The sequence below is a fragment of the Centruroides vittatus genome, unplaced genomic scaffold, assembly GCF_030686945.1.
Source record: "Centruroides vittatus isolate TY-2023 unplaced genomic scaffold, ASM3068694v2 contig_393, whole genome shotgun sequence".
NCBI classification, from domain to species: domain Eukaryota; kingdom Metazoa; phylum Arthropoda; class Arachnida; order Scorpiones; family Buthidae; genus Centruroides; species Centruroides vittatus.
In genome coordinates this window covers 1,773,368-1,788,361 of record NW_027122209.1, presented here as the reverse complement: position 1 = coordinate 1,788,361, position 14,994 = coordinate 1,773,368, and the positions used below count along the sequence as shown (strand labels likewise).

Here is a 14,994-nt window from a genome sequence, read left to right as displayed (position 1 = left end):
CTTTTAAAAAACACAAAATATATGATATATCCAATTAAAATTACAAGTAATTTCTAAAAAAGGAACTGGTAAGAAAGGGCAGTTGCCAAGAATGTGTATTGTCTGGAACCCAGAAAAAATAAATGGTGGTCCCTTTTGGGCAGACTTTGTCTTCAATTTTATTAAAAAAATTACAATGCTGTTAACTATGCTATCTTATTTTCATATTGTCTTTTTCATCCATGTGCAGTAACTATTAAAGCTTATTTGCTTGTGAGGACATAATATGTAAAATATGTGAAAATAAATATGAAGAAATAAATCTTATTTAACAGTGTAAAAAAGTTAAATCTACAGAGGCTTGTCTTTGCTAAACAGGAAATGACATCATAATTTTTATTTCTTGAGCTTTAAACATGAGAAATAATAGCAGCAATAATAATGCTAATGATGCAGTAAAATAATAACGTTACATATAAAAAAGAATTAAACTAAAATTCTGAAGGTTTGAACCTACATCATCTAGCTCTAGTGCCTAGTGCAATAGCTGACACACAGCTATTGCCACTCAAAGATGTGAAACTTTCAAAGACTTACAAGCTGCACACTAAATTTTGAGAGGACTCTTCTTTTGGAAATGCTTGAGAAGTGGGTTCTATTATTTGGACAATGCACTGTTTGTGTTAAAGGCTATGTGCTTATCAAGTTTCATTTATATTGGAGACCAGAATCTGGCCCAATCCTTGTTAGCAACAGGAATAAATTTTTAATGAATAATTCTGAATAACACATTTGATCGCAATGGTATTTCACATGTTCTGTCAAGTCAATAAAAAATCTCTAATCTGGAAATGCTGGGTGACATTGCACAAAACTGCCTTTGGTTCTCATCACTTCCTACTTTTCTGCCCAAAGTTTCCACATGATATCATGAAATTGCTAGGTGTATGATGCACGGGACTCCCAATGCAGCATAGCTAGATATTCCGCTGTTTTCCCTGAAGTGCGATTTGTGATTCAATTTTACACTGAATGTCAAAACAGCAGACTAGGAGCGTTTTTATCATCACTTTAATAAAAATAGCATGAGCCCTCAATTTTTTATATGAGCCATTTCTTGATATTCAGTTATACAGTAACTGGTCATATAAAATAACTATCATACAAGAAACATATTAATAAACATTTTCCTTGTTCTGTATCTCATTCCCCTGTTCAAAATCAAACATCCACAACTAAGCAATTAAAGTCTAAAATACAATTCAATAGAATATGAATAAATTAAAAACACATGACTACAATGCATTTGTAAGAGTACATAATATGTTTTTAATAAGAAAAAGGAATAAAATTTTCATTTTGTGATTGTATCAATACTTTATTTTATTTGTTGTTAACTTTTTCAAAAATCACATATTTTCATGTCTGAAAAGAAGAAAAGTTGAAGATGAGAAAGTTACAGAGCAATGGAAAGATTTGTCTTTCATTTGAATAAAAAAAGTAGAAATCGTACAGCTTTTCAAGTTGTATTATTTGAACTTTAAAATCATAAAACTTGAAAAGACATTACATAGCAACATTGCAGAACTTACTTCGACAAATGGAAAGCTAAGCTGCAATTACTTAAGGTCAATCTGATAACTAAACAGAATATATTTCTTGACTGCCGTTTCAATGTCAATAATTTGTTGATGTTGTTGAAACCGTGTTGTATTTGCTTATTGTATACAGGCACAATGAAGTGACATTTTTCTCAACACTAGGCTAGTTGAATCTTTTATTTAGTTAGAACGTTTTTTCCATACATCAACGTTTCGGGCATCAGCCCCTCTTCAGCTAACTAAATATATAAAATATTTTACAGGACACAAATAAAAATCAGAAAACTCACATAAATTCTTTGTAAACCATACCTCACCTCAGCATGGATATTACACACACAGCAGAAATTAGACGACGCTTAGGCTTTTAACATTCTCGATATCAGTTTTTTATCATAATTTTAACCCTACAGGTCTAAAACAGAACTTTTTCTACATTTACTTACTTAAATAAAATAAACTCTGTAAACTTTAAAAACCAAAAAACCTACGAATTCCAAAAGGATGTTTTACCACCTCATCTACCAATCTGACAATTCTCATATAGCGCTGTGTTCTGTAAGTTACACTATTGACAAACCAATCGGCAACCATTTGAAAAACATTAAGGAAATCACAAAAATTTTTTAAAAATTTTCCAAAATTACAATAGATCACTATTTATCTTAAAATTTACTCTGCATATTTTCTTTTTATCTAATTTACATATGACAGCAATACAGAACATTGTTCATTAAATAATTTGTTTTTTACCATTCTATTATTATAAATTGTAATAATCAATACATTTCATTATAATATTTTCAACCAATTGTTATGAATTTTAACACTGAAGTTTTTATTTATACAGCCTTGATTTTTATTTCGTAATATTTCAACACTTTCTTTAAATATTCTATCATAAATCCGTTTTTCTTTATGTAAAATTTGTATATTGGACTGATTTATATTACAATTATTGATTACACAATGATCATAAAAAGCAGAATTAAGACGACTATATTTTAAATCGGATATGTGTTCTTTAACCCGTATTTTTAATGCTCTTTTTGTTTCACCTATATAAAAACTGTTATTCTTACAAGTACAGGGTATTTTATAGACAACATTTTTAATTTCATTTTTATCCTCTATGTTATTTGTTGAACACTGTTTCTTATTTAATCTAGTTATTAAATTTGTATAATTTGGTGCAAGCTGTATGTTATTTTTCCTAAGTTCTTTATTAATTTTTTCATGTACATATTTTATATATGGAAAACTTAAGTATTTAATTTTCTTTTCTGCATCTGTTTTAGAAGAAAAAGAACCCTTATTATCTATATTTTTTTGCCAATTGTTAATTAATCTTGTAGGGTATCCATTCAAACTAAATTTCTTTTTTAGACCATTTATATATTTCTGATTTGGTTCTTGTTCACAAGTATTTAAATGACAATAACCTTAATATAATAAAAGCAGATAAGTCAAAACAAATTGTAGTTGTAACCAGAGACTGGGTAATAATGAAAAAATTAGAAATCATAAATAAGAAACATTTTAGAGAATTACCGATAAATCCAAAAGAAATAATATACGAAGAATTAAAAAAACGAATTAACATATTATACAAACAAAAAAAGGTTACCAAAAACGAAAAGATATTTGTACTATCTGAAGATAACGAAAGAACCCCTAGATTAAATATTCAACTAAAAACTCATAAACAAAATGAAAAAGTACGACCAATTGTTGACTTTAAATTCACTGTATTGTATAACTTAGAGAAATATTTAAGAGAAAAACTTAGAGATTATGAAAACTCAATTTATTCTATTAGAAATATGGAAGGTTTTTTACAGGAACTAAAAAAAGTTCAGATAAACAAAACATTTAAGTTAGCTAGTATTGACGTTGTCGAAATGTATCCGTCAATTACATGGAAATTGATTAACAATCAGTTAAATAAAATGAATGTAGAACCTTATATTATAGATCTGATTGAGTTTGCCTATAAAAGTAACTATCTAGAATTAAATAATAAATACTACACACAAGAAGATGGCATTAGTATGGGGTCAGTTATAGGACCGAAACTAGCGGAATTAATAATGATCGAAATTGACATGAAAATAAAAAGCATTTTAGGTATAAATTTCTATAGAAGGTATGTAGATGACATACTAATAGTATATAATGAAGCTGAAATAGCAATAGACAAGATAGAAAAATTAATTAATGGTATCCATAATGAAATCAAGTTTACTATAGAAAAAGAAAAAACCGATAACAGCATAGCATACTTAGACGTAATGATTAAACGGAAAGATAGAAAATTGATACTTGAACCTTTTAGAAAACAATGTTCAGTTAACAAGACATTGAATTATCGTTCGAATATTCCTTTACATATTAAAAAGAATATTTTTTATATGGAATATACAAATATACTTAGTAGAACCAGTGAACAAGAAACAAATCAGAAATATATAAATGGTCTAAAAAAGAAATTTAGTTTGAATGGATACCCTACAAGATTAATTAACAATTGGCAAAAAAATATAGATAATAAGGGTTCTTTTTCTTCTAAAACAGATGCAGAAAAGAAAATTAAATACTTAAGTTTTCCATATATAAAATATGTACATGAAAAAATTAATAAAGAACTTAGGAAAAATAACATACAGCTTGCACCAAATTATACAAATTTAATAACTAGATTAAATAAGAAACAGTGTTCAACAAATAACATAGAGGATAAAAATGAAATTAAAAATGTTGTCTATAAAATACCCTGTACTTGTAAGAATAACAGTTTTTATATAGGTGAAACAAAAAGAGCATTAAAAATACGGGTTAAAGAACACATATCCGATTTAAAATATAGTCGTCTTAATTCTGCTTTTTATGATCATTGTGTAATCAATAATTGTAATATAAATCAGTCCAATATACAAATTTTACATAAAGAAAAACGGATTTATGATAGAATATTTAAAGAAAGTGTTGAAATATTACGAAATAAAAATCAAGGCTGTATAAATAAAAACTTCAGTGTTAAAATTCATAACAATTGGTTGAAAATATTATAATGAAATGTATTGATTATTACAATTTATAATAATAGAATGGTAAAAAACAAATTATTTAATGAACAATGTTCTGTATTGCTGTCATATGTAAATTAGATAAAAAGAAAATATGCAGAGTAAATTTTAAGATAAATAGTGATCTATTGTAATTTTGGAAAATTTTTAAAAAATTTTTGTGATTTCCTTAATGTTTTTCAAATGGTTGCCGATTGGTTTGTCAATAGTGTAACTTACAGAACACAGCGCTATATGAGAATTGTCAGATTGGTAGATGAGGTGGTAAAACATCCTTTTGGAATTCGTAGGTTTTTTGGTTTTTAAAGTTTACAGAGTTTATTTTATTTAAGTAAGTAAATGTAGAAAAAGTTCTGTTTTAGACCTGTAGGGTTAAAATTATGATAAAAAACTGATATCGAGAATGTTAAAAGCCTAAGCGTCGTCTAATTTCTGCTGTGTGTGTAATATCCATGCTGAGGTGAGGTATGGTTTACAAAGAATTTATGTGAGTTTTCTGATTTTTATTTGTGTCCTGTAAAATATTTTATATATTTAGTTAGCTGAAGAGGGGCTGATGCCCGAAACGTTGATGTATGGAAAAAACGTTCTAACTAAATAAAAGATTCAACTAGCCTAGTGTTGAGAAAAATGTCACTTCATTGTGCCTGTATACAATAAGAATATATTTCACAAGCTAATTGCACAATCATGCACTTGTTAAGCATAGTCTCAAAAAGAAATGGCATTTGGAGGACACTGCCCTAAAGCAGTGAATGATTTTAAAGATTTAGCCAACAACAATATCACTATAATGATTTGGGCCAAGGAGTCTGGATTTGTGGAAGTTAAAAAAGATGAAATGATTTTGGCATTCCATAACCAATTACTAACATATGAAGAACTGATGCAATTGCAAGAGGATACGAATCAAAACTGAATTCAAAGTGAACAGTCTGAAAGTGAAATCATCAAGGAACTGAATGTGAAGTATTGTACTTGTGTGAGGTTTTTGTTATAATTGACAATGATATAATGATTGCAGAAAAGTACGACTTTAATTTCAAAAAGGCATGTAAATTTAGAACAACTTTGCAGGATCTTTTGAGTGTCTACAAAGAACTAAATATAGAAAAGTCTGTGAAGTTAAACAGTCATGAATACTGCAACATTTTAAGCCTTTTGTCATGAGCCAAGGCAAGGATAAACCTTGATCTTTGACAGTGAGACAGGCAGACATAGATGTTAGTAACTGCTTGCCCCAGTGAACTTAAACAATGAAACTCTTCCTTTCTGTCTTACACCTGTCTCCTGTAAATTCCACTACCTCAATCTCTGATATAATGACTCAGCCTAACACACAACCATTGGTATTATCTCTCAGCCTTCCAGTGGAATCACTATCTTCCCAATTCTAGTAAATGAAACCACACTGTACTGTACATATATTACTTCTACTTTATATCATATCATTTCTGCTTTTGCTATATATTTCTGATTTTAGATTTTATGTGTTATTTGGTATGATGTAATAGGTTATTTTTTTATCTGGAAACATTAAAATATTTCACAAAAACTTATATCTTTATAACTCCAGCAACAAACTTAATAAAATAAAAACGTTTTCAATCAGTTTTAATGATCTTCCTCTGTTATAGAATATAAAGAAACAGAAAAATAAAAACATAAATACAAATTTAAAATAACAAATAAAATAGTTTCACATATAAATCAATGGTACTTTACTCTTTGCTTTAAACCATTTCAGCTTATAAAAGGTTTCATAGGAATGTTTTACTTTCAAATAGTAAAGGAAATGTGTACAGTAAAACATTTATATACAACTTGAATGCAGCAAAATATCATTAATGTACAAAGTTATAAAATATTGGAATACATTAAATGATCTTAAGAGACTTACAAGTATTAATTTGTGTTTGAAATTAGGGAGAGTATTAATGATTAATATAGTCATTAAACCAATAAAATCATTGTTCCTTTTAGATTTTGGAATTCTTTTTTTTTTTGTTATTTTACCTGTATTATATGTGTAGTTCAGGTTTGTGTATTTGTTAAATTATATATATATATTTGTATGCATAAAATTGGCCTGTATCCATAATGTTTCTCAATAAATTTGAATTAATAAAAACTTGAATACACATTTCTTACCTTTTGTATTCTACAAAGTTCAATTCAAAATATAACTATTCTTGTTTGAATTTAGAATTATAGATTGGAAGATACTGAAGAACAAGTTTCCAATCAGTGAAGTATAAAATACCAATACTACTCACTGCTGTATATGTCATAGCAGTTGGAATCCTGAAATAAATATAACAATTTATCAATCAAATAATATAGAAAACAAAAACTTTATTTAAAAAGATAGTGTTCATATAGGAATGAAGTTGAAATAGAGACATCTAATTATAGATTGGTTGTAAATTATATATTAAAAATGTTTTAGCACCATTTTGAAAATTCAGGATATACACAATGTGTGGATATTTGTGGATTATACAAAAGTTTTTTTCTATGTTCTATCAAGATTTTACACTCGTGGCTTAAATGCTGCCACCAGTTATCTGCAAGAGAACATAAATTTTGTTTATAAATATATATATAAAATACTTTGATGTCAAAATAATATTCCTCTTTCATTTTTGTTAAAGAACAGATCTACATATATCTATATGTTGTGTATAAACCAGTTTAATTCAAATAGTAACTATAACTCATCCTTAAAGCTTGAAATAATAACAGTGTGTATCAGTTAAAGATTTCTGAAATTTTAGGAAAATAAAATTAAAAAGTAAAATTAATAAATATTATAAACTACAAACAGCACTACAGGTTGGGGCACAGAAAAGTAGCCCATCTATGATCATAATGCCACATGCTGGATGCCACCTCACATGTAGTACTCTGGCTTTATTCAGTCGTCCTGTGCACGCAACATAAGAAAGATGATGTTCTCCCTGTAACAGTGAATAGCAATTGTGGAAGACTAGATGCAAAACAGATCAATTAAGGAAACAAAAGAGATCTTTGCCTACAAGAACCAAGAACCACTGGCTAAATGTTCTATTTGGAGACACTCTGGTTTAAAATGGTACCAAACCGGCCATCACAGACCCCACCATCTAGTCAGAATAACTTACTTTGAAAAGTAACTTTCATAAATAAATATTTAAACACTTCGTAAACTTCTACATTTAAAGAACACCGGGATGAAATCAACATGTACCTGAACCTGTTACCAGTGTTGGTGAAATGACAGAAAAAAATATTGTAAATGTTTTCAAACCTTAATAGTTCTTCAGATGATTTTACACGAGACACGGGTTCGTTTCTATTTAAATATCCATGTTCTATTTTTTGTTCTGCATTCCATCACTTCTATTTTCTCATATTGTCTGAAGAACAACTATTAAGGTTCGAAAATGTTTGCAATATTTTTTCCGTCATTTCGCCAACACTGGTAACGTACATGTTTATTTAAACATTTTATAGATAATAGACATTAAACAGGTATATGCAAGGAAATAATAACTGCAGAGAAAATATACAGTTTAAAATAGTAGCCACAACTATTATTTACATAAAATGAGACACCATATCATTCAGTTATCGTTAAAACAAACAAAACTGCTGGCAGAAGTAAAAATAACCACAAATAACTACTACTACACGGATCACTCATTTAAACTAGAATCACCGTACGTCCGTATTGTAAAGGATCCTTTAAAGACATTTTCTTTGTTTTTTTTTCTAAATACAGTATGAAATGAACATGGACCTCCATCCACATCCATACCTTACTTAGGAAAAACTAAAAAAACATCCGTTCTTTTCAACCCGCAGTGCAGTTAATAGTTAAATCATAACCACTTAGATTTAAATCCGATTACTATCGTATTTGTCAGCTAGGCAGCATTACGTAAGCAAACGTGACGGCTCCATCACTCGGAGAACACGCGCACATCCATAATATATATATTTTTTAATTCAATAGTACTCGTCATCTAAGCAGTAGAATATTTTCTAATATTTAAAATTGTATTCTGTGCCCCAAAGGAAAGTGTAAATCGAAACTTTATATTACATGCTTACATTTACTAGATCGAAAAATACGAATTTCCTTTACTTTTCCCCACCGTCCGACTACTTTTAATGCTAATCTGTACGTATTTTGCCTTCAACTACTATGGTAACACCGTTTAAACGGTCTGCTCTACTAATCTGGTGCTCTGTTAACAGGAGTCCCATACATATAAAACATAGGAAAAGAAAATTGGGAACGTGAAATTCCTCTTATAGCCAACTCTTCCCTTATTCTATGCTTTAAATGGAATGGTTTAGCTTCCATAACTAAGCCCGGGACATTCTACAGAAGCATTTTTGTGTTATCATTTTGTTCGACATACAAATATGAAGGTATCATGGATAAACGAAAAGTTCCATACCACGATTTAATAATACTGACGTGTTTCCTTCCGAAACTGGTAAGCAGGGACATTTTCTGCTTTAATTTCGGCAAGAAGAGACGATTATCCTCGAATAATCTCTAAACGATAATCTCGTAATCAACGTTGCCAGTTGTTCGACTCCGTTTGCTGCCGATATACTAGAATAATACCAAAAATCGCCCAAAACTTTGAAATATGGGGAAAAGTTTATATACTGTATACATGCTATGTATAATTCGGCAAATGATATCGCGGTTACGAATATGCTACAAAAATAAACAGCGTTTTAAAACAGAAGAATAAATTCTCCATTTCTAAGTAAATATTATGAAGATAATTTTATACCCGCAAGCGACAGTGAATTAGCGTAACAGGGAGTGCGGGCCAATGAATGCGTCCCTGAAATAAATTTTTGTCCTACTTGGTCATCTTTTTCAAATCGAAGTTTAAAATTTACTAGTGAAAGAATATTTTTTAGTATTAATTAGATGACCCGGGCGGTTAAGACGTCGACCTATCTCTCCGGTGGATGAAATCGATTACGGTCACGTAAGGAAAAAAGACCCTTTTAGTGCCCACAGGGCAAAAAATTTATTTACGTATAACAAACAAAAACGCCTCTCTCCGCCATTACTCCGTTAAATTATTTATTTACTGGCAGATGAACCCGCGGGTCGAAAAATCCGCAGGAATTTTTCGGGGGGTGATCCGTCCAGATATGTCGGCCCCGTCCCTCACCACCCGGCCGCCCCATTGTGGTCCTGGCCGAACCCATGATGGACTTGCTATAAAAGTCCCTCTTAGTGCCCACAGGGCGGAGTTAAAGAAAAAGCAGATGAGTCCGACATTGCTCGGGCAAAAAATAACAGCAAAGATTCAAATTATTAGATTATTTCGTACTACTAACCCTATAATATATTATAGTATTTAATTTATATTTACAAAGGTTATCTTACGTAAGTGTTTATTACACAAGTGACCAATCTAACACATTTTTTAAATTGTTTATTCCTCTACTGTAATTCTACAATTTAAAGAATATTTAAAATGTGTTAGATTGGTCATTCGATGTGATAAAACCTTTATTATTATATAAATCAAATACTACAATATAACAAACATTAAAATGGAAATCATATACAGTAGTTTAGTTATTTCAACCTATCATCACGTTTATCGCGATATTCGGATGGTATGAAATGGCACAATTTCATTGGTCAAGTAGACACCAATTGAGAATATGATATTTAAAATTTTTTAAGATATATTTTTTCGTAATGTTAACTCTAAGAAATAACATTAAGACAGCCGAATAACAAACGGTAATCTGTCAACCAATCAAATTTGGAGAAAAACGAACCAAATATTTAAACTCGGCACCCTCGAAAACCGCTTAAACCATATTTTGTGAAGGCCAGCAGTGGCGTGCCGTCATTGGAAGCGGTGGAAGCGCCGCTTCCCTTGTATTTTCTAAAATATAAATTTTCATATTTTAACGTAGTTTGAATTAATTAAAATTAATATTTTATTATAATGCATTATGTATCTTATTACAAATTTCTATACTACATGTGAAATAAACGATAAGATTGTTATTGTATATTCGAATATCAGTGGCGGAATGGAAGTGCTGTATTGTCGAAACCGGGTAAGCTTCCATGCAGCTAGATTATACTCATTCGCGCATGCGCTTTACAGAGCACCAACCTTACACGGTTTAGCTGGTGGAAGCTACACACGTATAACGCTTCCAATGATTCTATCCCGGACCGGTTCTGGGCTGTTAGCCGCCCTCGCCCGATTATGTGAATCATAAGTACTGTGGGGAAGTACTCGATCTTGAGAGTATTCCCTGTGCAGAACAAAACAAAAAGAAACAGAAATAAATCATACACTCCATGACTCCAATGCAAGGAACTTAAGGTTTATTTTAGTCCTTCCAATCACTACTCTGTCCTTCCACTATAACAGACACAAAAACAAAGGAAACAAAACACACAACACACACACACACACACACACAAAAAAAACAATCTCGCGACTCTCTCGTCTACACGTCCTCCCTTTTTTTCTTCCGAAAAAGTCCCTCTTCTTCCCTCGAGCATGCGCGATCCAATGGCGTAGCGAACATAACTGGCGCCCGACACTTTATTGACGCCCTTCTCCCCCTCCAGCAACACATATAGTTTGTCTTAGAGACCATTTGGACGCCCCTCTGCGAGAGGCGCCCGGTGCATGATACACCCCCTTGTACCCCCCTCGCTACGCTACTGGCGCGATCCACCTCCTTTCCTCCTTGATCTGGGTTTTTCGGTTGTCATCGAGAAATGCATATCCCTTCTTTACGCTGTAGCCCACCCAAGGAGTTGGTTACGCAACAGAAGACGTGGTCTTCAGACCACAGTACATTTATAATTTAACCCAACCGATAGGAATTTACTGGTATGTTTTTATGATAGTTCTGTATAGTTGACAAAAGTTAAAAAAAAATCCATTAAAATATTTGATATTTTTATTCTGCTCTCCCATCTTATATTACTTACGGATTTTAATGTTAAACCAGTGATATTACGATTTCGTATGTTCCATCTATAAGGGTATGTAGAAAAAAATGTGTACAATTTTTGTACAATGTTAAAAAATTAACTGTTACTTTGGCAGCACCATTTACAACCAAATTTAATGAATGGGACGCACAAGGTACAAAAAAGCTCCAGAATTTATTTTCCTTAAATTTACGATTTATGTATCCGTTGTCATAAAAATTTGTCTTTCCACTTTTTTCCCACGACTACAAATATTCAGGTACAAAGTAACCGGTTTCGACTTATTTCACTTAAGAAGTAATTAAATAATTAAGAAATTAGGGAATTGGGGACATAAATAAAACCCTGCCGAAAGAGCCAGAATTTTACTTAAACAAAAGCTTAATTAACCCAACCAATCTCTAGCCGAGTACAGTGGGGACTGATTTCTTTGTAATATTAGATAATAAAGACAGAAATGTTTCCAGTTCAATGAGAGTGATTAGTTAAGTGATATAAAACTACATTATTTCATCTCGAATTTCTCTCTTTTCTATTTTTCTTTTAATTATTATAAAGTCAGATCAGAGTTTAAGCTGGTATGTGTAGTACTTAACCCTCAATATACCAATATTTTTATAATGTAAGTGCGTTCCAACTTTTGAAAGAGCTTTACTTTCAGCCATATGATTGAATAATTATACTGTTGTTATGTATTTGTTATGTATGTAAACCTCCAGAGGATAACCCACACCGAATCGCCCCTTGACCTAGTTAGGCGACCCCGCACCTCTGACCTTTGTCTTTGTCGTGTTTCTTTGTCTTCGGGCAATCGTGCGTTAGCTGTTGTAACACTTACACCTGGAGGCACAAACGTTACGTTGTATTACCCACCGTTACGTTCTATTTTAATAAAGTTGTTTATATACGTTAACAGTAATCGTTTATTTTACGGACACAACTACTGTCCTCAGGTCACTCTGATCCGTATAATACTCAGTACGTTGTTGATTTTTTTTGGACAGTGTTTTTTTTTTTCTTTTTCAGAGTATAAGTAGTGTTCTTGTGTTTTTATTATAATTATAGTTTATTTGTGAAAATATTTACAATGAAAAACGGCATTTTGACTTTTGTCATGTTATGAACCACACTGTTGAAGTTAAAATACTTCAAAGAAGTAGGCCTAATAAGGAGCAAATAATTGTAAGAAATAGAAGTGTCTCATTCCCATCAAAAATAGACAAAGAAAACATGCCAGGAAGTGCAAGAGACTGATATGTAGAAACTGCACATTACATGTATACAAATTGTGCAGTATATGCATCGTTCTGGATAACAAAAGTAAATTAGCATGAACTAACCTTTTGTTCGTCATGCCATCAACACAAATGCCTGGAACAAATTTCATTAAATACCTTCCAGTAGGAATTATTAACATCGCTTTCTTTAAAAAAAAGGAACTTAAAATGTTACCATATTTTAAATCTAGCAGCTTGTCAAAAAATGCAGCAACAAGTTGTGTAACTATTCCGGTCGTTGCTAATTTTTTTAAAATAATTTTTTATATTTTTAATTATTATCGAATGGCAAAAAGCGCAATTTTGAGGGTAGAGATGAGTTTTACAGAAAAAAAAAAGCTGTATATGCTAGAACGATAAAATCGTCATTAGATCCGACCCTACTGGAGATAACACATGACCCCCATTATCTCCCAACCTTCTCGAACTTTAACCACCAAAATTTAATTGAATCAATTCCCGTAATACACGAACTCTTCCTGCAAAATTCTTAAATTTTCGACAAAAAGCACAAGAGTTATTAGGCTTCAAACAGGGTGAACAAAATCGTGCAACACACACACTAACATCCATACATGCAGAATCCCCCCGAATTTCTTTGCATTTCTCGTAATTTCAAGGTCCCCGAGTCCAAAAATGTAAAAATCTTGAAGGGTCATTCTTTCTCGCTGCTATATGTAACAGCCGAGAAAGTACTTAATACTTCCCCCTCTCTCGAATAATATATATTTTTATTAAAATGAACTCGCACGAGACAAACCCTCCCTTGTTCGTTCCACGTGCAAAACAACGTGTTTCAAGATGACAAAAACGAAGATTTCTCTGTAAAATAATTAACTCTTTGTGGTTACCGTTAAGACAATGACAAGAAATATGTTTAGAAAAAGTGAATGTTTATGAATTTATGTAAATTTAAAACAGGATAAGTAAAAAGTTGCAATGGAGAATGTTGTTGCTAGAACGAATTTACAAATTGTCTGCAATAATTTAATTCATTAATTACACATTAATATAATTGTTAAGAATTTGATTTATAAATTGCAAAAATTTCTGTGAAAATATCAATATACCGATTGACGAAACAATAAACAATCGACAATACAAATAATAAGAATGTAATATAACAATCGGGCGTCTTATTTGTTTGACTTCATTTAGTCCGGAGAGACGCGTATTTCGTCTCTCCGGACTAAATGGGGGCGGAAACCCAAATCCTCCGAGCCTTACCTCCTCGTAGTGCTCCCGGGGTATCTTCTTATCTGCCGCATTCTCGTGTGATCTGACCGGGACTTATGGGTTAAGAGGACGCCAGTCAGAGATTGCGATCGAAATTATCTAAATAACAATAGACTAGTAAATTTCACTCTAAAAAGAACAAAAATTACTGTTTAAGTTGTAAGACAAAATTAAGTTGTTACCGTTCAAGTAAGTAGTTTTTGAAAATTAGTTAAATACTAACTAAAATATTTTCTAAATTATTTATTAATTTATTACAAATTATATTACTGACCCCTAGTGGAATCACTCTCCTTGATTAGTGTAAGCAAAACCATCTCCAAAAAACAAACACTGTGATACAATGAACATGAGATCACCAAATTATATATTATTACAATTAGGGTTACCAAACGTCCTACTTTGGAGAGGACATGTCCTACAATTTGACCTTCAGTCCTCCGTCCCCCCTCCTTTGAACAAAAACAGCAAATGTCCTACTTTTGGAGGTGATCCATGTGTCACCACCTATACTTTTGTATCAACTTCATTAAATGACAGAATTAAAATTAAACTTAGTAGTTAAAATCTGAAATACTTAATGTAAAATGTTCATTGCCATGTTAGTTATTGGTTTTTTATTTGATTTATGGCGGTTTGACATACTTCTGTTCGGACTTTCACCTCACCACACGCTCTGAACATTTTTTCCTCGGTCGGTGTAACTGTAACCCTTGTATATACGAGGGCTGTTCGGAAAGTTTGCGGCCTCAAATAGAAAAACAAACAAAATAATGCTAATACTTTTTTATTTTTCCAATGTAGCTCTCCATTTATTA

General features: G+C 31.3%; 3 protein-coding genes across 3 annotated transcripts in view; 2 read left to right on the top strand and 1 right to left on the bottom strand.

The window, feature by feature from the left end:
• LOC136976096 (UPF0235 protein C15orf40 homolog) overlaps window positions 1-5,307 on the top strand; it is a 62,709-nt gene extending 57,402 nt beyond the window's left edge. The window contains exon 5 of the mRNA XM_067271312.1: window positions 5,205-5,307. The gene's annotated coding sequence lies outside the window, so the exon portion shown is untranslated. The remainder of the gene's footprint in view (window positions 1-5,204) is intronic.
• LOC136976092 (S-adenosylmethionine synthase-like) overlaps window positions 1-14,994 on the bottom strand; it is a 274,541-nt gene that overhangs the window by 43,205 nt on the left and 216,342 nt on the right. The window lies entirely within an intron of this gene.
• On the top strand, window positions 3,006-4,654 carry LOC136976129 (uncharacterized). The gene has a single exon (XM_067271341.1). The coding sequence runs from the start codon at window positions 3,086-3,088 to the stop codon at window positions 4,649-4,651; it is 1,566 nt and encodes a 521-aa protein (XP_067127442.1). The 5' UTR covers window positions 3,006-3,085; the 3' UTR covers window positions 4,652-4,654.